We start from the raw sequence: 26,208 nt of genomic DNA, 5'->3' as shown, positions 1-26,208 counted from the left end.
GATCTCCCAAGTCCTTTGGAGAAATGGATGTGTCCTGGAGTTACCTAAGTGAATCACAATTGAATTAGGCTAATTATGCTACTTCTAAATCAATAAGGCCTCAATAACATTTTTTTTTAAAAAATAGACTTTCTAGTCTATAATTTCCAGTTGAAAAGTGTAAGGCCAGCCGGTTGGTCAGCAACCCCAATGGGAGGCTATCGAGGCAAAGCTTTCTAATCAAGGTACATGTGGAATATGTCATACAGAAGTCCCTTGGATGCATGACGATCAGTACATTACCTATGTGGACCATATGGATGTGGAAGGACACCACCTCTTCAATTAGACAGCCCTTAGTTTATTTACATCTTTGAATGTCCCCTTTTTGCCATAGCAAGTAGAAGGGTCTCTAGGAGACTGTGATCTCTTCTTCTTCTTCTTCCTCCTCCTCCTCTTCCTCTGAGTCTGAGAAGTCTGATGGTTTGCTGGGGCTGCTGGAATGGGTGGGAGAAGAGAGCATGTGAGAGTCCAACCTCTCTCTCAGGTGTGGATCATCTGTGGACTGGTGATATGTTAAGGAATGCCTGGGGCTGACTGGGCACAAGGGGGATGCTGCTTCCTCTTCCTCTTCCCCAGAACCTTTCTTGCCTACGTCACTGAGGTCTGGGTGAGGGTTGAACTTTGTGGGTAAGGTCTGCTCCCGGCAGCCACCAGACGACAGGAGCTCTCTCTCTTTGGAGTTTCTCCACTTCATCCTCCTGTTCTGAAACCAGATCTTCACCTGGAGTTTTCAAGGGTACACCAAGAAGGTTGTTCAGCATTAAAGTAGCCACACACATGACTCACACCAACCTTGAAAAATCATTTGGGGAGTGGAATCCTTGCCTCCCTCCCACAGATCCTAAAGGGTCACTCCCAAAGTGTGGTGCATTAGGGGGTCTTCACATTTGAGCTGAATAGTGCAAAGAAGCATTGAAGGTGACTCCACAAGGCAACAGTTGTGGAAATCTGTGTGATTCTTTGCATATTATTTGAGTTGGCGTGTTTGGGTTGTATCCAGAGCTACTGTGGTGTCAGTGGAACAGACATCCACTTGCACAATGGGACTTCCCCGTCCTCTCCTCCCCTTTGCAGCCCCTTGTGCACCCTCAAAATCCCCTCCAGAGTACAAGTTTAGGGGGCACATGGGACAGGGAGGAGAGAAAGGGATGTCCTGTTGCATTAGTGGAACTCCACTCACCCAGTGTTGAATACAACCCCATGTCTCACTGTTACTAGGAGATGAGAGTTTTGCACATCAAGTTTTCAGAGACAACAATTACAAGGTGTTCTGGGTCTGTATTCTTGCTGAAGAGGGCAGTGGCTTGGGGAAAATCTAAGATTACTCTCATATCTGATGTCTAATGGCAAACAGCACTCCCAAATTTTACCAATTTTCAAATTGTCCTCTTGGTGTAAACTTCATTCCCACCCCCTTTCCCCATCAGCTACAGATCCTGGTATGATTTTTCTCCTGACCATGAACTGACTAGGTGGCTGAGGGCACACACCTCATTTTCATTTACAGTATGTCTCTTATTTTCTCTTTCTTTTCTTTGATTGCTGCAGTTACACAGGCTGATCTTGGCTTATAAACTATGGATGAAGGTGAGGAACAATGCAGGTGTTTGCTGGGCTTACCCACTGGGTGAACAAAGGGTCTGGCACAGAAGAGCCAGCACCTCCAGGGCCTTGTTTGTTAAAAGAAACAAGTTCTAAAAATGTAGGCAGTGAAGATAGGGTGCTGAGCAGGCCCCCACCCACACTTGTGGGTGTGTTCATCGGTTGGAAGCAAGTCATGTTTCTAAATGACTGCACTGTTTGCAGTTTTGTCCTTTTGCATGAGTTGTTAACCCACCTTACAATCCAAGCACTTGGAGCCAATGCCACATAGCAGTTAATGTGCCAGACTTGGACTGGGGAGACTTTGGCTTCAAATCCTCATGAAGCTCTCTAAGGTTTGGCCCAATCACTATCTTTCATCCTAACTTACTTCACAGGGTTGTTGTGAAGATAAAAGGAGGGCAGTGTACTCTGAACTGGTTTGAGGAAGGGTGGGATAACACTGTAATAATAGCTAAATGCATGTTGGTCTGTGATAAGCATTTATATCTGATGTTCTTAAGTTGCTCTGAGACTTTTTTTTTTTTACAAAGCAACAAACAAATGCAATAAATAATAATACAGTGCTTTTTATTTGCACAAAGCGCTTCACTAACATGTTGGGTGACATCTAACAGTGTCAGCCCACATGCAGAATGAACTTCCACTCACACAATGGATTCCTCCTTCCTCCCCACAACTCCCCACTTCAAAGGTAGGGACCCGCTGGAGCAGATTTTGGGGCGAGGGGTGCAGGAGACTCTAGGGGGAGGAGGGGAAGGGGAAATCCAGTCTCACTCACTCCCATGATGTTCAATATTGCTCACTGACTAATTCTTACAACAGCCCTATAAGGTAGGCACATCATCATCATTCCTATATTGCTGGTGCAGACTGAGAGTGGCCTGCCAAAGACTACTAAGCTCATGGCTGATGTGAGATTTCACTACACCACCAGCTGTGTAATCGTCCAAGGTCCTGGGGGGGTGTCTTAGACCCTTTATGTTTTTGGAAGCAGGGTCCCAGCAGGATCCCTATGTCTCCAGAATCCTATGAACCAATCAGCATTAAAGGGAAGTCTATTAGCTACTGAGAAGAGTCTTCTAACATGCTTCCTTGTCCTTTCCTGCTGATTGGAGCCAATGAAAGTAAAAGATGGTTGAGTCAGCCACTGAGGAGACTCTTCTCAGTAGCTCATACTCTCCCCTTTTCCACTTATTGGCTCCTAGGGATGTTGTTGTTGTGAGATAAGATATTAACAAGGATCTCATTCACAACACAGTGGCAAAGAAGGGGTGTAGCTGTGACTATCATTAAGGGACCCTGCACTTCTGAATCTGCTGCTACCCTACTGTACACAAGTTCTCAAAATAGGCGCTCAACAATTACTTGGAAATTGCATTGATGCAGTAAGAGTTTCCCATGAATGGACTTGCGGAATTAGTCTCATTGGCTTTAATGAGACTAACAAACTCATGTGAAACACTTTATGACCCCAATCAAAAGAAACAATTTCCTTAGATGTAGCCATGTTGCATCTTATTTTGCATATGTTTACAGTGCAAAGTAGATCCTCCGTGGCGCAGAGTGGCAAGCGGCGGTAACGCCACCGAAGCTCTGCTCACAGCCGGAGTTCGATTCCAACGGAAGAAGGAAGTCGAATCTCTGGTAAAAGGGGTCGAGGTCCACTCAGGCTTCCATCCATCCGTGGTCGGTAAAATGAGTACCCAGCGTATGCTGGGGGGGAGAGAAAGGCCGGGGGAGGAACTGGCAATCCCACCCCATATATACGGTCTGCCTAGTATATGTCACAAGACGTCACCCTAGGAGTCGGAAACGACTCGCACTATAAGTGCGGGGATACCTTTACCTTTACAGTGCAAAGTAAGTACTATTGATTTCAGTGGAGCTTACTTACAGGATCACACTCTTAAGCCCTAACTGAATTATCACATACTATGCTATTTGCATTTCATTGGCATTTAACTCCAACTATGTCTGCCAACTGAAGATTACACTTCATGCACCTGATGAAGTGCAGTTTAAGTTCACAAAAGCTTATGCCATAATACATTCATTAGTTTTTAAAAGTGCCAGAAATCAAAAGACAGTCATGCTTATGTCTCACTGAAATCAACGGGACTATAAAAGAACAGGTTGCCACACTGAGCAACTTCCAGACTGGCGGGTTCAAAGTCCTACCAGACAGCCAGTGGGCCATGTCTAATTGGCCTTATGTGTAAGCAGTGTTCTCTGAATGGGGTCTTCGGTTCCAATCCAGAAAGTCTCCTTATATCCATACTTGTCCTTTGAGGAGGGGAGGTTCTGTATTTGAGAATTACAGTAGAAAGGCCCAATGAGCATGTTGATGTACTTACCTGGATCAGGACCTTTTATGTCAGTAATGCTTAAGGCCGATTGATGAACCTCTGGCTGTGTTGTCACAACTTGGAATCCCCTCATCTGGAAACTGTTCAATGTGGCAGTCTGATCTTACCATGCAAAACCTTCCATTCTCATCTACATCCATAAAGTTTTGTAATGGTGTGATTGGAAATGGAAAGCTCTGCATGGTGAACATCTGCATATGAGGAGTTTGCCATACGAGTGCCCTCCATGTGCTGAAATCTAAAGCAGTCACTGTGTGGATATTTAGTGTTGTCAATTGTCCTACACAGTAGCCTCTAGTGTTAAATAAACAACTCCCATTCAATGTGAAAACAAAGAGAATCTCTTCTTGATGAATGACTATAGGATTTAGAGAGGTGTTGGAATTTCACCTAATGTGTCTAAGAGTGGGCATGAAGCTACAAATCTAAGTACATGCTGAGTGCACTTGGAAGTAAATGTGACTGGCGGAATGTAGATTACCTTTTCCCTTGGAAAAATGTTTCACTAAAATAAATGGGTTTTGTTTTCTAGTAACCAGTGTTAGAATTTGAATGATAGTTCCATTCACTTTAGCAGGCTTAGACTGCCTGAAATCCCTGTGCTCTGACTAAACTGGGTTAAGACTAAGGCTGTCATGCAGGAAACACTCATTTGCATGGGTGGACATCTCCCATATTGCCTTTGTTCCCTCTAGGACGTGAAGGTTAAATATCCACCCTCAAACCTTCTCCTTCCATTCTATTTCATATTCTCTGTGTTGTTTAGGAGTCTACCTGAGAATCTTTCAGGCCCAGCTTGGCTGCTAGTTTCTTTCTGTCCGGTTTGCTAATGTATTTCTGCTTCTGAAACATTTTCTCCAGAGCTTTGCGCTGCACATCGGAGAAGACTGCCCGGCGGAGCATCCCTCTGCGTGGTTTCCCTCGGGCAGCCAGAGGCCAAGAAAATGTGCCAGGAATAGGCACCACAGAAGATGCTGTGGGGAAAGGGACAATAAGCACTGAAACAGGCTGAATTACCAAAGAGAAAGAAAAAGAGAAGAAAAGTTTGGAGCCAAGGGTTCTCCTGTTCCAAAAGATGGAGCCCCTATCCCATTGAAGGCAATAGCAAAGCCCCTTTCATTTGCATGCCTGTAGATTTTGCCACTGGCTCCAATTCTCTCTTCTCCTTTCTCCCTTTTTTTACCCCTCCTCCTTTTCCTTCTGTCCTCTTCTGTCTGAGTTAAGCAGATCAGCACCTATAAACCTGATTTCATGAAAGGGAGTTTACGCTTAACTTAACTGTCCTTTTCAGCCAATGTTAACTAGATTCGATTAGATACATCAAGTGAATGTAGCTATAGTTGGCCTGTTTTGTTACCAGATTCAAAGATCTCAACGTTGAAAAGGAAAAGCCAGGAAGATAGAGATATATTTTTAAAGGGGAAAAGGGGGGGGCTTTCTCTCTCTCTCTCTCTTGTTCAAATATTTAATTTTTCAAATGTTTTCACCCCTTTCATTATTATATTTATTATATCCCAGATTAAAACAAGGGACTTTTTCTGACTGGAACAAAAATGTTCTTTTTAGATGCAAGTTTTGATCAGTCAGTATTCATCTTTTTTTATATATGAATCCTTCCTCCTCCTCCATTTCTTCCTTGCAAAACTTTCAGAATTCACTCTGAAGACATGAAAAGTAACAGCTAATTAGCACATTGACTGGTTCCCAATGGGATTGGTATGATAAAAAGGGCAGAGTTTCGCCTTTAAGGGGAAAGAAAAACTCCCAAAGAGAAACAGAGATTCTAATGAAGCGTGAATGGTAATTGTGTAGTAATGAACTAACAGAAAAAGACTGAGGACAAGCAGCTAAAGCCATATATTATTGGAACAAAAGAGATTTACACTTTCAAACTAAACACAACTGCATGCCAAGCTCCTTGGGGAGAATACTGATGACACAGCCCTCTCTTTCCCCAAATCATTTTCATTAAATGGACATGAATATATAAGGCTCAGGTTGTTTTTGTTGGACAATTCAAACGCTGGAGAAAGGAAGAAAATTCCATTATCAGGAGAATGAATGAAGGAGCTCTTGGCTTTTGGGACAAAATATATTAACAGCTTGTTGGTGGAGTGATATTTTTGAAACCTGGTCCTTTTGATGGCCACTTTTCTCAGCTCCAAGATTAAGATCTGAATTTAATTTGACTTGGCATTTCTGATTATTTTAGGCGTATTCTTCTAAACATCTTTAAGTTCAGTTTGACACCAGTAGAAGTTTAGAGTAGATGTGTAATGTGAGGACTCTCTCTCTCTCTCTCTCTTTCTCTCTCTCTCTCTCTCTCTCTCTCACACACACACACACACACACACACACAGAGAGAGAGAGAGAGAGAGAGAGAGCTAGCCCTGGAACATAACGTTAGTAAGGAAAAGTGGTATTTATGCATGTATCGTTTGCACCACCACCCCTTTAGAAACCTTGGGGGAAGCTTTCCTGGGGAGGGGGTCCTATTGGTCTCCTTTCCAAACATGGATCAGGTCTGCACCTGCTTAGTTGTTCCAATGCAATAGCATCAGGTGCTCCCAGGCTCACACTAGGCACTCCATATTGAGTTTTAACACTTTGGCAGAAGCAGCAGGGGTGGGCAACTGGTTGGATTTCTAAAGTCACACTGAGTAGCAGGAAAGTTGGTGATCATCGGGGTAGTAACGGTTAAATTGGTCCTGGCACACCTGCCTGGCTTGTAGGGTCTTCTGGCTTCTGCAGTGTCACAGGCCCACCTGTTTTCACAGCCCTTTGAAATGGATGCAATAACTTTCTAAAAGCAAAAGATTTAGAGGGGAAAGGGGGTTGGCTCGGCCACACGGAAGTCCCCAAACAAGGAAGCTCCCCATGTGGCCTTGTGAAAATGTTGGCAGAGCGAATGACCCTTAATGGGAAATTAGCCCATGGCTGGTAAGTGTCTATCAGCAGCAGGGCCGAGTCAGCGCCTGGTTTGTGTGTGGCTGCCCGGAGGGAGCTGACCAAATTGGTCATGGTGCTGAAACTTTTGTTGGCGATCAGGGGAAGAGCGCCGTGACTCTGTGGGAAAACAGCCGCCCTGAAGCGGAGGCCGGCAGCATCTCTGTCAGAAATGAACGGCCTCACATGTGGACCATGACAATCCCGGCTAATTTGGAGACCAGGGGAGGGGGAAAAACTGGGAAGGAAAATGTCAAGCAGTCACCGCTGGTGCTAAATAGGGCATCAAATTGGCGCGACTGATTCTTCGATGTTGTACCCCGTTCAACCTCTGAACTGGAGGACGAGTTCCGTCCTCCCGAATCCCCCGAGAGGCGTAATTCGTTTTTTATGCCGGCGACAATGAGCGAGGAGCGCGAGTAGGTGGGCGGCTTGAGTGTGTGGAGAGCGGCAAATGGAGGGGGTGAGCGCGGAAGAGGACCTACCTGGAAAATAAGAGGATCTGATAAAAGGTTGGAAGGAGCCTTCGAAATAGGGGAAGGAGAAGGTCTTGGGAGGGACATTCTGCATCAGAGCGCGGGAAGTGTCTGGGGAAAGAAAAACGCGTATTAGAAAGGAGAGGAAGCGGAAGGCAGGAGGCGAGGGGGGACTGGGGCTCAGTGGCTAGAGCACAGGTACTGCGTGCAAACGGTCGCAGGTTCAATCCCTGACATCTCCAGGTGGGGTTGGGAGAGATGCCAACCTGGAACCCCGGAGGACCACTGTCGACGATACTGAGCTAGACGAGGGAGCGCTGGCCCAGCTCTCCTTGCAGCAGCTTCCTGTGTAACAAATGATCGCTTTGGCAAACAATGGCTTCTCTATACAGAGGCGACACTCTTTTTGCCAGGCCGGTGGTACTACAGGAGCAGACGACAGTCCCCCGGGCAGTCTGTCCGTCTGTCCATCCAATGACTCACTTTTCAAGCCAACTAAAGAAAAGTCGCCCCACCTGGCTTGTGTGACGTGATGCTCTCCTACGCGGCGAGTCCCGCCGGCTTCTCTCTTGACTGGCTGCGGGAAGAGGAAGCTCCTGCCCCTCGAGGCAACTTCCACACCTACCGCCCACACCTACCCGCTCCTTCCATTACCGGCAGCCCTTGCAGCGAACTGGCCAGGCCGGCGCCCTTCTTCCTCGAGCGAAGCCGGGCGAAGGCTTCCCACAGGATCCCTCGCTCCCTTTTCCTTTCCCTTCTGGAGAAGCTGCCGCCGCTTACCTGCTCTGGGAGCCGACGACAGGATGGCGTTGACGCCAAACTTCAAGAAAGTGGACTCGTTCCTGGGCGAGGCGGAGGTCTGTCCGGAGCAGCCCCTTCGGGCGCCGGAGGCATTGGAAACGACCTGCTCGGAAGAAGAGCCAGCCGTGTCAGTCCTTGCGGGGCTGGCGCCCGAGAGCGGCGGAGACATGCTGGGCGGAGGGGCGCTGCTTCGCGGCAGGTAACCGGCTGGCCTGCTGATCCGAATGAGGTCTTCCACCAAGAAGCTGGAGTGGCTGGAAAAGGCGGATTGCAACGACTGAGGCAACGAGAGAGTGGGGGTTGGCCGCAGGAGACTCGGGTATACCGCCGGCGGAGCGATCAGGCTTGGGAACATCATGACATGAGAGAGAGAGAGAGAAAGAGAGAGAGAGAGAGAGAGAGAGAGAGAGAGAGAGAGAGAGAGACGTTCCAAGTGTCCAAGGAAAAGCCTAAGCTTAGAATTGCTGGGTATTGGTTGTCAAAAACGACTTATGGTATCATTTGCCCCCCCTTAATCCCCGTTTTTTCTCTTGTACAAATTGTCTTGTTCTGCCGCCGTCTGTAGAGATCCACCGAGTGAGTCCGGCAGGGTTTTCCTTGCCCTTCCTCCGGTGTGATGGGGTTTTATAGCGGCCGGCGCCGCTCAAGCGCTTTCAAAAGTGACAGCTTCAACAATGGGGTGCTCCACTTGAGTTTCATTCATCGAGAGCTCGGGGCTCCCTGATTGGTCCGGGGGTGCAATTTATGATTGGATTAGGCTTCATAAGCAAGCCACGCACAATGGCCCCGCAACAAAGAATGTGCGGTCATCAATTTTGCATATTGACCGCCTCTTTTGGAAAGACGTCGCTCCAAAGGCGACCAGCGGGGTTTTGTTCCGATGCAGGGCGCACACACATGCGGGATAATTAAATGCCTATTTTTTTTTTATTAAAGAAAGAAAGAAAGAAAGAAAGAAAGAAAGAAAGAAAGAAAGAAAGAAAGAAAGAAGTTTTCAATGACATCTCCCTCTCCTAAGGAAAAAAAAGAATTATTTCAAGAAAAGCATTAAATGTATTTGCTTTCTCTCCCCCCTCTCCGCCCCCGCTGGCTTTCAGGAAATAAACCAATAAATATTCATATAAACTTATCTCGGAGCTTTCTGAAGAATTGAAAATACAAATGAGGGGACATGAAATGAAATCACTGCGGATGAAAAAGGGTCTTGATATCGGATCTGATGTTTGGACTCCCTGTGCCTTTTTCCCCCTCAGCTGCTGATTTCTGGCATTCCGAAGCCGAAGGTGGCCTGCATCCCACAGTGACTGCTTCGGAACAAGTTTCCTATTGCCAAGGTTTAACGGTGGCTTCGCCACTACTGCGGACAAGGAACGAAGCTTTCAGGATTGCAGGGTTTGGGGGGTATTTGGGTGTGTGTGTATGTGCGTGTGTTTTGAACTGGTCCAAAGCAAGAGGTAGATCTGTACAACGGAAATTCGAAATACAACTACAAGAGTAGTAACTAATTTATGTCAGTTTTTGAGACATGCTGGCAAAGATAACTTTCTTTATTAAACGAACGAAAGAAAATGCTTTGGTAACCCATCCTAGTATACCATTTGCTACAGTTGCTGAAAACAAAATCTTACACATTAAGGAAAACAGCCTTGTAACAATCTTACTCCTGGGTGACATCCAATAACTAATTAACATTATCTAGCAATGTTTGTTTGTTTATAGTTTCATGCAGTACAATAAACATAGCTTTAAAAATATTGAAGACTTTAGCGGATTTCTGTTTCGGTCCTGAATATATTACTTGGGAGTAAGGCCCATTTATTTAATGTTATTGAAAGTAAGCTATTATTTCAACTGATATCGAAATCCCATTGCTTGATTTCAAATGGATTCACTTCCACTTGAGAGGACCAAAACCGGCTTAAGTGCAAATACTGTCGTTGCGCTGGGTTGTGGATCTCAGTGATTGCTTTAAACAGACACACCAAGGTTGCAACCCTGTCAGACACACCTCCCTAGGCGTAAGCCCCATATAGTACATGAGGACTTTACTGCCTAGTAAAAATGGGCAGGGTTTTACTGCAACTGTCGCTCCCTTTACAGGCGGATCTACAACCCATTTGCTTGATGTTTTAGCCCGCAGCCTCTACACCGCTATTTAGCAGACTTTCTGAAAACAGCCATATCATTCTCCAGAGGGGTACCTTGCAGCAAAACCAAAGAGTCTTGTGACACCGTCAAGACTAAGCAGTTTATTATGGCAAAAGGTCGTGCACTGCAGCCCACTCCATCAGTTCCGTGGTTTCACACACACAGGAGTGCGCGCGTGAGAGAGATACTGTAAACAGTGATATCTGTTCTCGCCCTTGAAGTAGAAATCCTACCCCCATCCCCACTCAAAAAGGAAAAATAAAAAGTGATATTCTGATACTCAAGAAAAACGGAGGATGGGTAAATATAACAACAACAGAACGTGCTGGGCAGTCGAAAAGGGAGGGTTGTTAGGTCGTTGCAGAGGCTTTTGTTTCTTTCCTTTTTTGTTTTGGGGTAACTTCTTCGTTGCAGACTCGAGCAGATGTGTTCACTGGTCGCATGGGTTCAAAGCACCCTAGTCAGCCTTTTGGTGCGGAACCTTTGGCCAGCAGAAGCGTGCAGCCCGAGCCAGGCAGCCCTGATCCTATTAAGCATGAACTAACTGTCACCTTCAGCTGTTTCACCCCCCCTCCTTTTTAACTTGGGGACCCAAAGCTTTCTCCCTTCCAAAAATCTTATTAACCAGCTTTGCTTCTTTCGATGGTGTTCCTTTGGGGTCCGGCCTTCTCCTCCTATTCTTTCTTGCGCGTGTGCGCGCGCTCGCGACCTCCATGTCCACGCTTAAACCATTCAAGGGAGGGCGAGGGGAGAGAGCGCGCGAGAGCGCGTAAAGGGCATCTGTGATTTAGATCGCATGAAGGAAGAAAGAACGTCTGTTCCACCTCGCCCTCGATTCAAATCAAAACGTTGTTTGAGAGAAGGCGGAGGGGATTAGCCAGGGAGCGCATCGGGGGGCGAGAAGGCCCTCCTGCTGCCTCGCCCTCTCCCCACCCACCTGCATGGGGGCCGGGGGGCGAGAGAGCACTGGAGGAGTGAAGGTCTTCCAGGGGGATAGTTTCGAAGCCTTACTATGAATTTCGGCGAAAAAGAACGAAAACGTGCCAAGGAAACAACTTAAGAGTCCGATGGACGCCGGAGCGCTCCCCCGCGTTTCTCGCCAAGGAGCAGCGTCTGCGCGGCTTTCCCGGTCAGCCTCCCTTTCCTGCCCCAGCACAGGCTTCGGGAGTCCTTGCTTGCTTCAGCAGCGGGACGCAGACTTGTTCCGTCTACTGTCCCGAGACACAAACGATCGAAAGCTCCCAGGACAAAAAGAAAAAGGGGGCATCATTTTATCTCCAGCTTGAAGCGTCCTTATTTCGAATTAAGTCCCATGCACGGATTCCCTAGGATACGGGTAGGGAAGGTTCCGTACCCTCACTTGGGGATAAGTCCCACTGGGCCTTATCCAACGTTAGTCATACTCAGAGTTAACCCACTGACATTAATGGACCCCAGTTAACCTTCAGTCGGTGTCCTCTGAGTATGGCTATTGTTGGGGACAACCCATTGAATCCAGTGGAACTGCCTTCCGAGTAAGAAAGGATAGGATCCGGCTTGCATGTGTGCTCAAAGTCTGAGCCAAAGCACGTGATCTGGTTGCCACTGACCCTGGCGCAGTTCCAGATGAGGCCCACCGAAGCCAAAGGCTGCGGCGGAGATCTTAAAAGTATTTGGATTTGATCCTAGCGTGCATCCTTTGCAAGCTTTTTGCAACAAATTTTGGGAGGCAAATTCTATGTAAATAAAAGGAAGAGGACACTGAAGACCACCCGAATCAGTCAGTCTTTAACCTTTTTTAAAAAAATCCTTCAGTCATGGAACTTAAAATTTGGAAATGGGGTAGACTTTGTTGTTATATGCCTTCAAGTCGATTACGACTTATGGCGACCCTATGAATCAGTGACCTCCAAGAGCATCTGTCATGAAGCAATCTGTTCAGATCTTGTATGTCTGTGGCTTCCTTTATGGAATCAATCCAACTCTGGTTTGGCCTTCCTCTTTTTCTACTCCCTTCTGTTTTTCCCAGTACTATTGTCTTTTCTAAGGAATCATGTCTTCTCATTATGTGTCCAAAGTATGATAATCTCAGTTTATCATTTTAGCTTCTAGTGATAGTTCTGGTTTAATTTGTTCTAACACCCAATTATTTGTCTTCTTCGCAGTCCATGGTATGCGCAAAGCTCTCCTCCAACACCACATTTCAAATTAGTTGATTTATCACTTATCCGCTTTTTTCACTGTCCAACTTTCACATCCATACACAGAGATCGGGAATACCACGGTCTGAATGATCCTGACTTTAGTGTTCAGTGATACATCTTTGCATTTGAGGACCTTTTCTAGTTCTCTCATAGCTGTCCTCCCTAGTCCTAGCCTTCTATTTCTTCACTATTGTCTCCATTTTGGTTAAGGACTGTGCCAAGGTATTGATAATCCTTGACAAGTTCAGTGTTCTCATTGTCAACTTTAAAGTTACATAAATCTTCTGTTGTCATTACTTTAGTCTTTTTGACGTCCCACTTAGTCCTGCTTTTGTGCTTTTCTCTTTAACTTTCAACAGCATTCGTTTCAAATCATTACTGGTTTCTACTAGTAGTATGTTATTGTCTGCATATCTTAAATTATTGACATTTCTCTCTCCAATTACCTTTTATATCCAATCGAGCTTATGGCAACTGAAAAGTCTCCCATTCCAACGAATCTTAAGCGAATCTTAACATTTGCTTAGAAGTACGTTCCATAAAGTAACAGGCACTTTCCTTTCAGTAAGGATCTAAAGGCACCCCGCTGCGTTGGGCGGCTGTTATTCCGGGTTAATAATTAAGAAGGATCTCAAGGATATGGATTTATCTGCCTGGGGTGAAATTTCGGTGTTTCTGAGTGAAAGAAAGAGAATCCCCTCCAGCCAGGGCTACGCGGAATTAGGCTGATCCTAATAAAGACAGAAAGTGAAGGAGCCACTCCCAAATCAACCCCCCCAACTTAGTAATGAATTAATTTAACAGAAATAAGTGCCCTAACAGTCACTCCGGCTTTCTACTTCCTAATACCAATTAGAAATCTCCAGGTCGTCCCTAAATAGAAGGATGGAATCTCCACCATCCTTTACCCTCTGACGACAGGTAAGGCAGAGCAGGTTAAATGTCCTTAAGGAGTCAAATTACTAAATCTTGTAAAAGTGTCCGTTACAGGGTATACTCACTTGCAGGCAGTGCTTATTTTATTTCTAGCACTGAGAAGAAGGAAGAGCATTCGTGATTCATCACGTTGGACTACTCATTTATTTAATTCCTCGCCTGGAGGAAATGGGGCGCGCGTTTGCTTTCTTCATCTGTCCGACGAAATTTCGATGATGTGAACTAATGCCAAGAAATTGTCAGAGCCAAAGTTCCTGGGATAAAATTGAACAGGAAGCGATCCCTAACCCGTTCATTTTAAAGCAAGGAGGCCAACTGCTGTAAATGTTCTTTGGAAGCTTGCTTGTAAGGAAAAGGGTTCTTATCTGGGTTGCTAGCCTGACAGGCTTCCATCGGACTTAAAAGACCCGATCCTACTGAAGTGAACATACAGTACTTCTAAGTAAAATGTTTACTTGAGCCCTTTGCCATTTTCTTTGTAATAGTTGGCCTTGTTTTCACCTTGTTTTTAATGGTTTGGTTGTTGTAAAAATGGGATTTCCTATGAAAGAATATTTGCATACTATTATTGTTGCGTCTCGGTTTTTCTCAGTCGGTTTAGCTAAAGCGCATGTCAAAGCGGGATATAAATGCTGCACGCAGCAAGCGCAAAGAAAGAAGTCCCAAGCCTCGGAGTGCAACCCAGGGCTCTCTGCCTCCCGAACAGGCCCACTGTTCTTGGAAGACATGGTGGCAGCAGGAGACTATCATACCTTTCCGAAACGGCCAGCCAGCCCCACCCAGCAGGAGTCTAACTAAGCACGCTGCCTTGGGAGAAAGGCCCACTGAACTCCCTGGGATTTGCAGAGCCTGGAGCGAGTGACCGGCCACAGGCTTCCCTCGGAGAACACTCCCCCACCGGCTTCCAGGGAGCTGGCGAGGAAGCCGGAGCTGCGGAGGCCCCGGGCGAACGTCTCCTATGCTCACTTCGGACCCGAGGTCGTAGCCCCGCCCGGCTCCGTGGAGGCGGCCCTTTCTTTGCCTCTGGTCTGGGTTGGGCGCACGCTGAGGCGCACACGTGGCCTCCGGTCCTCGGACTGTTCCGGGGACGCTCCTCAAGCACCACGGCAAAAAGGACTAGAGGAAGTATTGAAAAGGGAAGGGGGCAGCCTGAGACACCAAGAAATGGGACGGCAAGGACCTTCCTTTTCAGCGATTCCTTTGGAAGTGTCCCTGCAAATGCACTGGGGATTTAAGGGAAAGGGATTCTCCCTCTAGAAGCCCGAGGAATGCCGTTTGACCTATGATCGCCTGGGGGCGGCGGCGGGTCGTACGCCCTGCCATTCATTTTCATGCCCTTATCTTCGTATTTATTTCTTAATCCGGCGTCGCTCGGTCACATGGTTACCCTTCTCCTTTTGCTTTCCAAACGTTAAAGGGGGCGGGGCGGGTGAGGGTGGAGCTTGGATGTAGGCAGGAAGGACCCGAACAGGGCCCCTGGCCCAGGACCATTTCGGCAGAGTCCCCCTTCCCTACGCATTAAGGCACTAACAGAGTGCTGAAAGCCAGCAGGCTCTTTTGCACCTAAGGCAGAAAACCCAACTCCTGGCAGTAAAACATCAGCTAGGATACATGGGGGAAAGTGCCATCACGGAACCGGCCTCCCAGCAGCAGTGTCACTAGTGCAGTCTGACGGGACAGCAGGGAGGCACTGACAGGAGAGCCAGATTGGCTCCAGCGATGCACCTGTGCCGCCCAGATCTCATGGCAGCTCCCCCCTGCACCCACCTGGCAAGCTGTGGTGACCCTGCTGTTGCTGTGAGGGGTTGCCCTGCCAGCTGCTCCTGGGTCCAATGTCAGTCATACTCATTGAAATCAATGGACTGAAGCAACTTCAGTCCTTTGGTTTCAATAGTATAATCTGAGGGAGATGAACTAACAAATTGCTGCCCAATCATTATAGCCAAATCAGTTGCCAGAGGTGATTGCCTCCTTGTCTCATGGTAAAGCCAGCTGGGATCCAAGGTTGGTGGACACTACTAACCAAATGGTACTGGCAGTGATAGCTCATCTTGACCAAACAAGCCAGTGGCACCCTATTCCTTGCTCTAGTCGGTTTCCAAGCATGTCCTCCTCAGTTTCCTAGCCTGGGTCTGAGTCTAAGGTTCTTGGGAAACTAGTCTCCTCAGAGTTCTCCATCACACGGCCATCTTCTGGATTTTTCTACATTCCCATTCTGCAGTTCAATGTTTCTTCAACTTCCCAAAGTTGGCATATGTGAAGAGAAAATCTTAGATATTACATGAAAGTGTGTGTGTGTGTGTGTGTGTGTTGTGTGTGTGTGTGTGTGTGTGTGTGGTGAATGGGTCTAACTTCACAGGTTGAATTTAAAAAAACCAAAATCCTGCAACAATAAAGCAACTTCCACAGGATGATGTAATGTATTTTGAATGGATGCTAAAGATATAACCTTGGATCCCAACTTTATTTCCATGAAGAGAGTTCACAGTAACAGAATAGGGCTTTCCCCCCTCCTTTTTGCTGTCTCTTGCAGCTCCTGAAAATCTGCTTCTGGAACTTGGTGGATTATTGGAAATGGTGTACAGGGCACTGCAAATGAAGGGGGGGTTCCCTTAATGTTCGATCATTAGGAACATAGACAGTGGGGTGTGTGATGGGCATGCAGACCGCAAGGTGTTTTGCCTGCCTGGTGCGAAGGTTGCAGATATCGCCCGTCGTTTAGATAGTTTGGTAGACAGTGCTAGGAAGGAGTCAGTGGTCGTGGTGCACGTTGGCACCAACAACATGGGGAAATGCAGCCGTGAGGTCCTGGAAGCAAAATTTAGGTTGCTAGGTAGGATGCTGAAAGCCAGGACCTCCAAGGTGGCTTTCTCTGAAATGCTACCGGTTCCACGCGCAGGACCAGCCAGACAGGCCCAGCTTCGCAGTCTCAATGCGTGGATGAGACGATGGTGTCGGGTGGAAGGGTTTGGATTTGTTAGGCACTGGGGAACATTTTGGGACAAGCCGGGCCTGTACAAAAGGGACGGGCTCCACTTGAACCAGAATGGAACCAGACTGCTGGCACTTAGAATTAAAAAGGTAGCAGAGCAGCTTTTAAACTGACTGAGGGGGGAAACCCGACAGGAGCTGAGAAAGGTCCGGTTCGGAATAAACCTCCCCCCTGGGATAAAAACCAAAGAAATGATGAAATTTTAAAAGGGGTAGGCCTAGAAGTAGGCATTGTGAGAGCAGGGGCACAGGATATAAATTCAGAAGAGCAAAATTACCACAGGCCAAACCACAAGTGCCAAAGACACTTGAAGAGAGACACTGTTTACAAGTGCCTCTACGCTAATGCTAGGAGCCTCCGAACCAAGATGGGAGAACTGGAGTGCTTGGTCTTAGAGGAGAGCATTGATATAGTGAGCATAACGGAGACCTGGTGGAATGGAGAAAACCAGTGGGATACGGTTATCCCTGGATATAAACTATATCGGAAGGACAGGGAAGGACGTATTGGTGGCGGAGTCGCTCTATACGTGAAAGAAGGCATTGAATCCAGCAAGCTCGAAACCCCAAAAGAGGCAGACTCCTCCACAGAATCGTTGTGGGTGGTGATACAATGCCCCAGGAGGGACTTAATACTGGGAACGATCTATCGTCCCCCTGACCAAAATGCTCAGGGAGACCTTGAGATGAGATATGAAATTGAGGAAGCATCCAAACTAGGAAATGTGGTAGTAATGGGTGACTTCAACTACCCGGACATAGACTGGCTGCATATGTGTTCCAGTCATGACAAAGAAGCAAAGTTTCTAGATATTCTAAATGACTATTCCCTAGACCAGTTGGTCATGGAACCGACCAGAGGGACGGCAACCCTGGACTTAATCCTCAGTGGGGACCAGGACCTGGTGCGAGATGTAAGTGTTGTTGAACCGATTGGGAGCAGTGACCACAGTGCTATTAAATTAAACATACATGTAACTGGCCAATTGCCAAGAAAATCCAACATGGTCACATTTGACTTCAAAAGAGGAAACTTCACAAAAATGAGGGGATTGGTAAAAAGAAAGCTGAAAAACAAAGTCCAGAGGGTCACATCACTCGAAAATGCTTGGAAGTTGTTTAAAAACACTATATTAGAAGCTCAACTGGAGTGCATACCGCAGATCAGAAAAGGTACCGCCAGGGCCAAGAAGATGCCAGCATGGTTAACGAGCAAAGTCAAGGAAGCTCTTAGAGGCAAAAAGTCTTCCTTCAGAAAATGGAAGTCTTGTCCGAATGAAGAAAATAAAAAAGAACACAAACTCTGGCAAAAGAAATGCAAGAAGACAATAAGGGATGCTAAAAAAGAATTTGAGGAGCACATTGCTAAGAACATAAAAACCAACAACAAAAAATTCTATAAATACATTAAAAGCAGGAGACCATCTAGGGAGACAATTGGACCCTTGGATGATAAGGGAGTCAAAGGTGTACTAAAGAATGATAAGGAGATTGCAGAGAAGCTAAATGAATTCTTTGCATCTGTCTTCACAGTGGAAGATATAGGGCAGATCCCTGAACCTGAACTAACATTTGCAGGAAGGGATTCTGAGGAACTGAGACAAATAGTGGTAACGAGAGAGGAAGTTCTAAGCTTAATGGACAATATAAAAACTGACAAATCACCGGGCCCGGATGGCATCCACCCGAGAGTTCTCAAAGAACTCAAAGGTGAAATTGCTGATCTGCTAACTAAAATATGTAACTTGTCCCTTGGGTCCTCCTCCGTGCCTGAGGACTGGAAAGTGGCAAATGTAACGCCGATCTTCAAAAAGGGATCCAGAGGGGATCCCGGAAATTACAGGCCAGTTAGCTTAACTTCTGTCCCTGGAAAACTGGTAGAAAGTATGATTAAAGCTAGATTAACTAAGCACATAGAAGAACAAGCCTTGCTGAAGCAGAGCCAGCATGGCTTCTGCAAGGGAAAGTCCTGTCTCAGTAACCTATTAGAATTCTTTGAGAGTGTCAACAAGCATATAGATAGAGGGGATCCAGTGGACATAGTGTACTTAGACTTTCAAAAAGCGTTTGACAAGGTACCTCACCAAAGGCTTCTGAGGAAGCTTAGCAGTCATGGAATAAGAGGAGAGGTCCTCTTGTGGATAAGGAATTGGTTAAGAAGCAGAAAGCAGAGAGTAGGAATAAACGGACAGTTCTCCCAATGGAGGGCTGTAGAAAGTGGAGTCCCTCAAGGATCGGTATTGGGACCTGTACTTTTCAACTTGTTCATTAATGACCTAGAATTAGGAGTGAGCAGTGAAGTGGCCAAGTTTGCTGACGACACTAAATTGTTCAGGGTTGTTAAAACAAAAAGGGATTGCGAAGAGCTCCAAAAAGACCTCTCCAAACTGAGTGAATGGGCGGAAAAATGGCAAATGCAAGTCAATATAAACAAGTGTAGAATTATGCATATTGGAGCAAAAAATCTTAATTTCACATATACGCTCATGGGGTCTGAACTGGCGGTGACCGACCAGGAGAGAGACCTCGGGGTTGTAGTGGACAGCACGATGAAAATGTCGACCCAGTGTGCAGCAGCTGTGAAAAAGGCAAATTCCATGCTAGCAATAATTAGGAAAGGTATTGAAAATAAAACAGCCGATATCATAATGCCGTTGTATAAATCTATGGTGCGGCCGCATTTGGAATACTGTGTACAGTTCTGGTCGCCTCATCTCAAAAAGGATATGATAGAGTTGGAAAAGGTTCAGAAGAGGGCAACCAGAATGATCAAGGGGATGGAGCGACTCCCTTACGAGGAAAGGTTGCAGCATTTGGGGCTTTTTAGTTTAGAGAAAAGGCGGGTCAGAGGAGACATGATAGAAGTGTATAAAATTATGCATGGCATTGAGAAAGTGGATAGAGAAAAGTTCTTCTCCCTCTCTCATAATACTAGAACTCGTGGACATTCAAAGAAGCTGAATGTTGGAAGATTCAGGACAGACAAAAGGAAGTACTTCTTTACTCAGCGCATAGTTAAACTATGGAATTTGCTCCCACAAGATGCAGTAATGGCCACCAGCTTGGATGGCTTTAAAAGAAGATTAGACAAATTCATGGAGGACAGGGCTATCAATGGCTACTAGCCATGATGGCTGTGCTCTGCCACCCTAGTCAGAGGCAGCATGCTTCTGAAAACCAGTTGCCAGAAGCCTCAGGAGGGGAGAGTGTTCTTGCACTCGGGTCCTACTTGCGGGCTTCCCCCAGGCACCTGGTTGGCCACTGTGAGAACAGGATGCTGGACTAGATGGGCCACTGGCCTGATCCAGCAGGCTCTTCTTATGTTCTTATGTTCTTAATGTGAAAGGAAGAGGATCCAACCCACAGGGTGAAATCTAGAGAGAGAAAATGTTCTATTAAAATAAATGGGACTACAGTGTCTTCACATCCCTGCAAGGAAAACACTTAAATAAAATACATTAATTTGTTTGCAAATTATGATGATTGCACTGTGTACAGATACTTAGGTGCCACACTACATATGTCTACAATGCACACCTGAGAGTATACTCATGCTTAACACTGTTCCCCATTACCTGCGTAGAATTAAGCAATGCATGTAGTCCTCATATTGCATTCTTAATAAATTTCCTTGGAAGGAAACCCTATTATTTTCAGTGTAATTTACATCCATATAACAGAGTTTTAAACATTTAAAGTTCATTTAACAAATAGATAAAAGCTTTGAACCTACTGGCTTCATTTGTAGTTAGAGGCACTTAACTTTCTCTTGATTACATAGTCTGCCAACTTGATCCTGAACACACTGACTTGCACAGTAATCAATGAGACTTGGAGTAGATAAATATAAGGATGGGGATACTAAAGCCTTATTTCCACCCATCAATGCTATGAGCTCTAAACAAAGATGGAATCTTACGCTTAGGTGTAAACTTACATAAAGTCAACAAATTTATGTTGCTTAAATGGCACCATCCATATACAGAGGGAGGCATCAGCAGGCAGAAGGTCTGCCGAACTACAAAGGAAACTTTAGAAGGAAAACTTCAAGGAGGGATAGAATCTAAACACAGCCTAATGAAGACTGATCATGGGGTTAGAATAATTCACTAATAGGCAAAAACCTTGTGGTTTAAGAACGTACTTATAGCCCACAGATATTTCTATCAAACTTTAAAAAGCAGGGAAATTGGGCAACTAAAGTGAATGCACCAGGGGAGCAGGAGATCTGACCTCTCTGAGATATTGCCCTACAAATTTGTAAAAATACAAACACCATTTGGGTTGGTCTTTCACAATCCAATCCACTTGCTGTGTAGCTTGCAAGAATTTGGTAACGTGCCTCTGAGCATATGGTGAGTGGTAGCAACACCTGCCATCTCCAAAGATGGAGAATTACATTTTTTGCATGTTTGTTGGTCTTACTTTTCTTTCCTGTGTTACTACTGTTTCTACAGAAAATCTAACCTAGAAAATTATATTTCTCTCATTATTCATCGTAGAAATCTGTGTCAAATTTATTTTTATTAATTTCAAAGCCTTTTTATTGGTCAATGTCATATGATGGTGAAGACAGCCTTTTGTGTTTCAAACTGGAGGTTATGTTCTATTTCTATTTTCGGTGCATTAACAGTTGAATCTGAAACTGCAGTTTGATGTAAAATCAGACTGATTACAATATGTTGCTACTTAAGCAATGACTCTAGCTGTTGGAAAACACAAACTTGGCCTGCCCAAAATGCATATTTTCAGCCTGCTATGCTTAAACCACTCCACTTAAGGAAAGGTGGGCATGGTCAATTAAAAACATTCAGCACACCTAGAAATTTGCTAGAATATATTTCACCTCCCATTGTTTTATCTTGTGCAAACTGAGACACTCCTCATGTCCACTGGAAACTATTCTGCAGAACAATCAGTGCCATTATTCCACAATTGTTTATGAGGCTTTTTTTAGTGTTGCAAAGTGTTGCTGTACTTCACATATTCACAGAAAGGCAAAATAAAATTATTTACTATGGAAAACTTCACTAAAATTGCAAAGTAAATCAAATGTATTTAAAGTGACTATCTGAACTACATCAACTTAATATTGTTGCTTCCTCCCTGATAAAACAAGATCAGCACAGCACATGTCTTGTTTCTGTTATTTGGGCTGATTGCACGTGTTGTGGGCTACAGGTACGTTCTTAAACCGCAAGCTTTTTTTTTTGCCTGTTAGTGAATTACTCTGCTTTTTAATCCAGGACATAAGAAATGGGATCCTGTGCAAGTTTGCTGAGAATGGCTTCATCATTTGCATGCTTATTGAGTTCAGTGGGATTTACTCCTCTGCAATCATGCTTAGGATAGGTGAAACTGAATACAGGGGATAGGGAGGGGAAGGGGAGGAAGGGCAGAGGGGAGGGGTAGGAGGGCAGGTTTGATCATTTGCATGTTTATTGCATTCAGTGGGATTTACTCCCATGCAATCATGCTTAGGATAGGGAAAACGCCATGGGGAGGAGGAGGGGAAGGAGGAGGGGGGAAGGAGGGGATTGAAAGGGGATGGGGGCTGTATGATGTAAAGTAAGGAATAATGACTAGCTGCGGGGATGGCAGAAAACTGGGGGAGGGGAACTGGAATAGAATATGTGGAGGAGGGCATGGTTGGTTGGCTGAAACACTGAACAGACATACTATGCACTGCAACAGTTTGTTGCAGGTCTCACTTGTAAACTAATAATTATGATTCATCAATAACTAATGGATACAATACATTTACTTCTACATATATGCTTGATGATGTGTTCTAACATCCTATTTTAAAGTAATATAGAAGATTTGTGGGTAATTTGAATGGAAGTACATTTCATTCTGTAACTTTCCTTGAGTTCCATTACACAGATGTAACTTTGAGCCTATTTACACAGACTTTGGAGGCTGTGGAAGTTCTCTTGCGATTACTGCACATATTTTCCCCCTAGGGCAGTGGTACGTGTGCACACACCTCACAATAAACTGGATTCTATTTTTTTAAAAAGTGCTACCCAACTGTGAGCTAACAGTGGTGTGACACAAAACCAGACACAAAACCAGTGAATGGCTACACTTGCATGGGGTTAAGTCCCACAAAGTCTGGCTCCTTGGCATGCCAGGGCAGTAAAAAACCCTACCTGTATGACAGTCACTGAATGCAGAAATAACAATGTGAATGAGCTCACCTTGGTAGCTTACTGCAGACCATTATTAGAGCCCATTTGTGCAGTGACTCCAGTAGGCTGGCACGTGCCCAGGTGTTTCAGTTGGCCATTACTTTACTTACGTTTATGATGGGCCTGTAAGGGAGTTTAAACTCAGGTCCAAATTAGGAAATCGCATCCACTCAAACCGGCTTAAGAGCAGATTGGAACTGCTCTTGGCGACAACCTTTTTGTAATTTTGGGGTGTGGGGAGAAATAGCTGCTTGCACATCTTGCTTCTTTTGCCTTTCTTTGAGAGATCATACTCGAAGCATGTGGAATTTGATGCTAGGTAATCATTTGGGCCTGGATGCATTCTTGCTGATAGCAGGGTTCTTTACTATGGCCCCATTGCCTGGTGGTTTTTCAAAATCTAGTCTATCTAGCTGTCCATCTAAAACATGTGGATATTTCTCATTTTTTCCTAAGAGGTTGAAGATGAAAGTTCTCTGCATAGAGTTTTAATACCTTTCTAGGCGCCCTTATTGAGGCTCATTGACCTTCCTGAGTGCCTGCCTGAATGGGACATGCTGTATTAAGACACCTAAGGCGTTCACCTTTAGAATTCAGCACAAGGAACAGTAACTGTTGGGTTGTTCAAAGCTTTGCTGGTCTTTCCCCCTCCTCCTTCTCCCCCCTTTTTTTCTTGAAAATCCCTCTATTGTGCCAATCAAGCAGATGGTTTGCAGGAAATATAGCTTGGCCCCAATGACCGAAACTAATTTTAACTAGCTTTCCAAACCTGGCACGTTTGTTTTGCTCTTTCAAACTAGCTCCAAAAACAGCTGGCAAGGATGAATTAAACCCATTAAAGACACATTTATAAGAAATTATATTCACATAGGTTGTCTGAATCTACCCCCTCCTCCCTCTATCCCCAAAGAGGGGGGGAGAGATGAGTGCATTGAAATGAAAATGGCTTGCATACACTACCCTCCTTAACATCGCCTGAAAGTCTCAAAACATTTTACTAAATAGATTAACTTGACTATTGTTTTGCATCACATTTATCAGCTTCATTAAGTGAATAGCTGAACAAATATATTAAGCATGCATGAAAAGCTCTTTTGGGGGCTGCCTTATTGTGTTTTCAGCCCTGACAGGTGGTTAACTGTGTGGTATGTTTTTCCCCCTTTTTCTTTTTCTCCCCCTGCCCCAAAGAAAGAAGGGATCTTGGATAGAACAGCAGAGACGAGACTTGGCAAAAGAACCTGGAGGCGAGAGTTACATGCTTCCACCCCTTCCATTCAGAGTGGCCAACCCTGAACGACCATGTTCTCAAATACACAGACGAAGGATGTGATCAGGTCAAAAGTAATTCACTGGAGTTTTGTCCCTGTTTCTTTGCCAGGCCAACTGTGAGGCTAGTTAATTTGCCCCTTCTCTTCTCAATGCATTTGTCTTGTCTACTTTGAATCTTATTTTCCCATTTGTCATGTGTCTGGTTACTGTTGTTATTAACTTGATCTCTATCTATATCTACATATATTTTCTTCAGCTGTTTAAACCACACAGAGCAACCATGCACAGACTAAGCATTGTCCAAACCTTCCCCTTACAAACAGCTGCGTGATCATCATGATTGTGCTCCATAAGCAGGTGGACTATTGGATATTGACCTGACTGACTTGCTATCAGATTCATTGGGAGTCCTTAACCGAGTCCTTGGCACAGTCATTATCCAAAATGGAGACAATAATCAAGAAATCAGAAGAAGGCTAGGACTGGGGAGGGCAGCTATGAGATAACTAGAAAAGGTCCTCAAATGCAAAGATGTATCACTGAACACTAAAGTCAGGATCATTCAGACCATGGTATTCCCAATCTCTATGTATGGATGTGAAAGTTGGACAGTGAAAAAGGCAGATAAGAGAAAAATCAACTCACTTGAAATGTGGTGTTGGAGGAGAGCTTTGCTCATACCATGGACTGCGAAAAAGACAAATAATTGGGTGTTAGAACAAATTAAATCAGAACTATCTCTAGAAGCTAAAAGGATGAAACTGAGGTTATCATACTTTGGACACATAATGAGAAGTCATGATACACTAGAAAAGACAATAATGCTGGGAAAAACAGAAGGGAGTAGAAAAAGAGGAAGGCAAAATGAGAGATGGATTGATTCCATAAAGGAAGCCACAGACCTGAACTTACAAGATCCGAACAGGGTGGTTCATGACAGATGCTATTGGAGGTTGCTGATTCATAGGGTCGCCATAAGTCATAATCGACTTGAAGGCACATAACAACAACCAACTCCTGCTTTTCCAGTTACCATTTCTCACCTGTCAAACGAGAATATCAACAGCCTCTGCCAGCCTTTCCCAACTTGATGCCTTCCAGATGTTTTGGGCAACAACTCCCATCAACTCCAGCCAGCATGGTCAATGGTCACATGATGGGAGTTGGAGTTGAAAACACTTGGAGGGCATCTGGTTGGGGAAGGCTGGCAGAGGCTGTTGATAGACCATAGTCTATGTTGTGAAGACAAAGTAGTTGGTTGTCCAACACCTTGGATGTTAACTTTTCTTGCTCTTAATTTTTATTATTTATTTATTATATTTCTATTCTGTTCTTCCTCCCTTTGATGGATCCCATTGCAACCTTTCAGCTTGCACCCTTAGGCTACTTGCAATCTAGAGCAGAAACTCTCTGAATTGCTTATTGCCTTTACTCAACTATCACAAATTAACAGAAAGCAAAAAAGCTAAGAACCCCTTCTAGCCCTCTGCACACAAAAAACAACGTTTGCATCTGAGGATGGATTTGTTGAACTCACTGCTCATCCCTTTTGAACTCTAGGATAGGCATGTACATAATGTTAGCCACTTTGAGAATTCTGAGGCATTGGAAAATAGAAATGGACTGCCTTCAAGTCAATTCCGACTTATGGTGACCCTATGAATAGGGTTTTCACGGTAAGCGGTATTCAGAGGGAGTTTACCATTGCCTTCCTCTGAGGCTGAGAGGCAGTGACTGGCCCAAGGTCACCCACTGAGCTTCATGGCTGTGTGGGGATTCAAACCCTGGTCTCCCAGGTTGTAGTCCAACACCTTAACCACTACACCACACTTGCTCTCTAAGGAAAAGGAGGGGAGAGAATGGAACAGGGACCCTTAATGAAATCCTCAAGTCCCACCACTAACTCCTCTCACTTTTATTCAAATCATGGTTCCTTGTATCTTTCTAAAAACAGTAGTTTGGCAAGAATAAAAGATTCATTCTTACCAAGGTAATTACTCTCAGAAGTTTTGATATGTAACTATTCACAACATATGAATGTTGGCATATAATGAAATTATTCCTTATTTTAAATTCTTATGCCTGTTGATGCTGATCTGATGAAAAGTGATAGGGCAAATAGGTGACATAGAGCTAGTGAGAACTAGTAACAGAACACAGCATTACCCCAGTCAGACTAAAGAGAAGTCATGGTGGTCCAGTTCTCACTAAGTTGTGAAATGTTGTCTGGGCTGCACAAGAGGGATCAGGT

General features: G+C 45.0%; 1 protein-coding gene across 1 annotated transcript; it reads right to left on the bottom strand.

Moving 5' to 3' along the window:
• Positions 1-391: 391 nt before the first annotated feature.
• Positions 392-8,594, bottom strand: DBX1 (developing brain homeobox 1). Its single transcript, XM_061613143.1, has 5 exons — positions 8,216-8,594; positions 7,445-7,546; positions 5,019-5,021; positions 4,788-4,987; positions 392-763 (listed from the first exon to the last, which is right to left on the bottom strand). Exons 1-5 carry the CDS (start codon positions 8,592-8,594, stop codon positions 392-394), a joined length of 1,056 nt encoding a protein of 351 aa, XP_061469127.1.
• Between the last annotated feature and the right edge of the window lie 17,614 nt (positions 8,595-26,208).

The sequence above is a fragment of the Rhineura floridana genome, chromosome 2 (genome assembly GCF_030035675.1).
Source record: "Rhineura floridana isolate rRhiFlo1 chromosome 2, rRhiFlo1.hap2, whole genome shotgun sequence".
Taxonomy (NCBI): Eukaryota; Metazoa; Chordata; class Lepidosauria; order Squamata; family Rhineuridae; genus Rhineura; species Rhineura floridana.
This window is presented reverse-complemented; position numbering and strand designations above follow the sequence as displayed.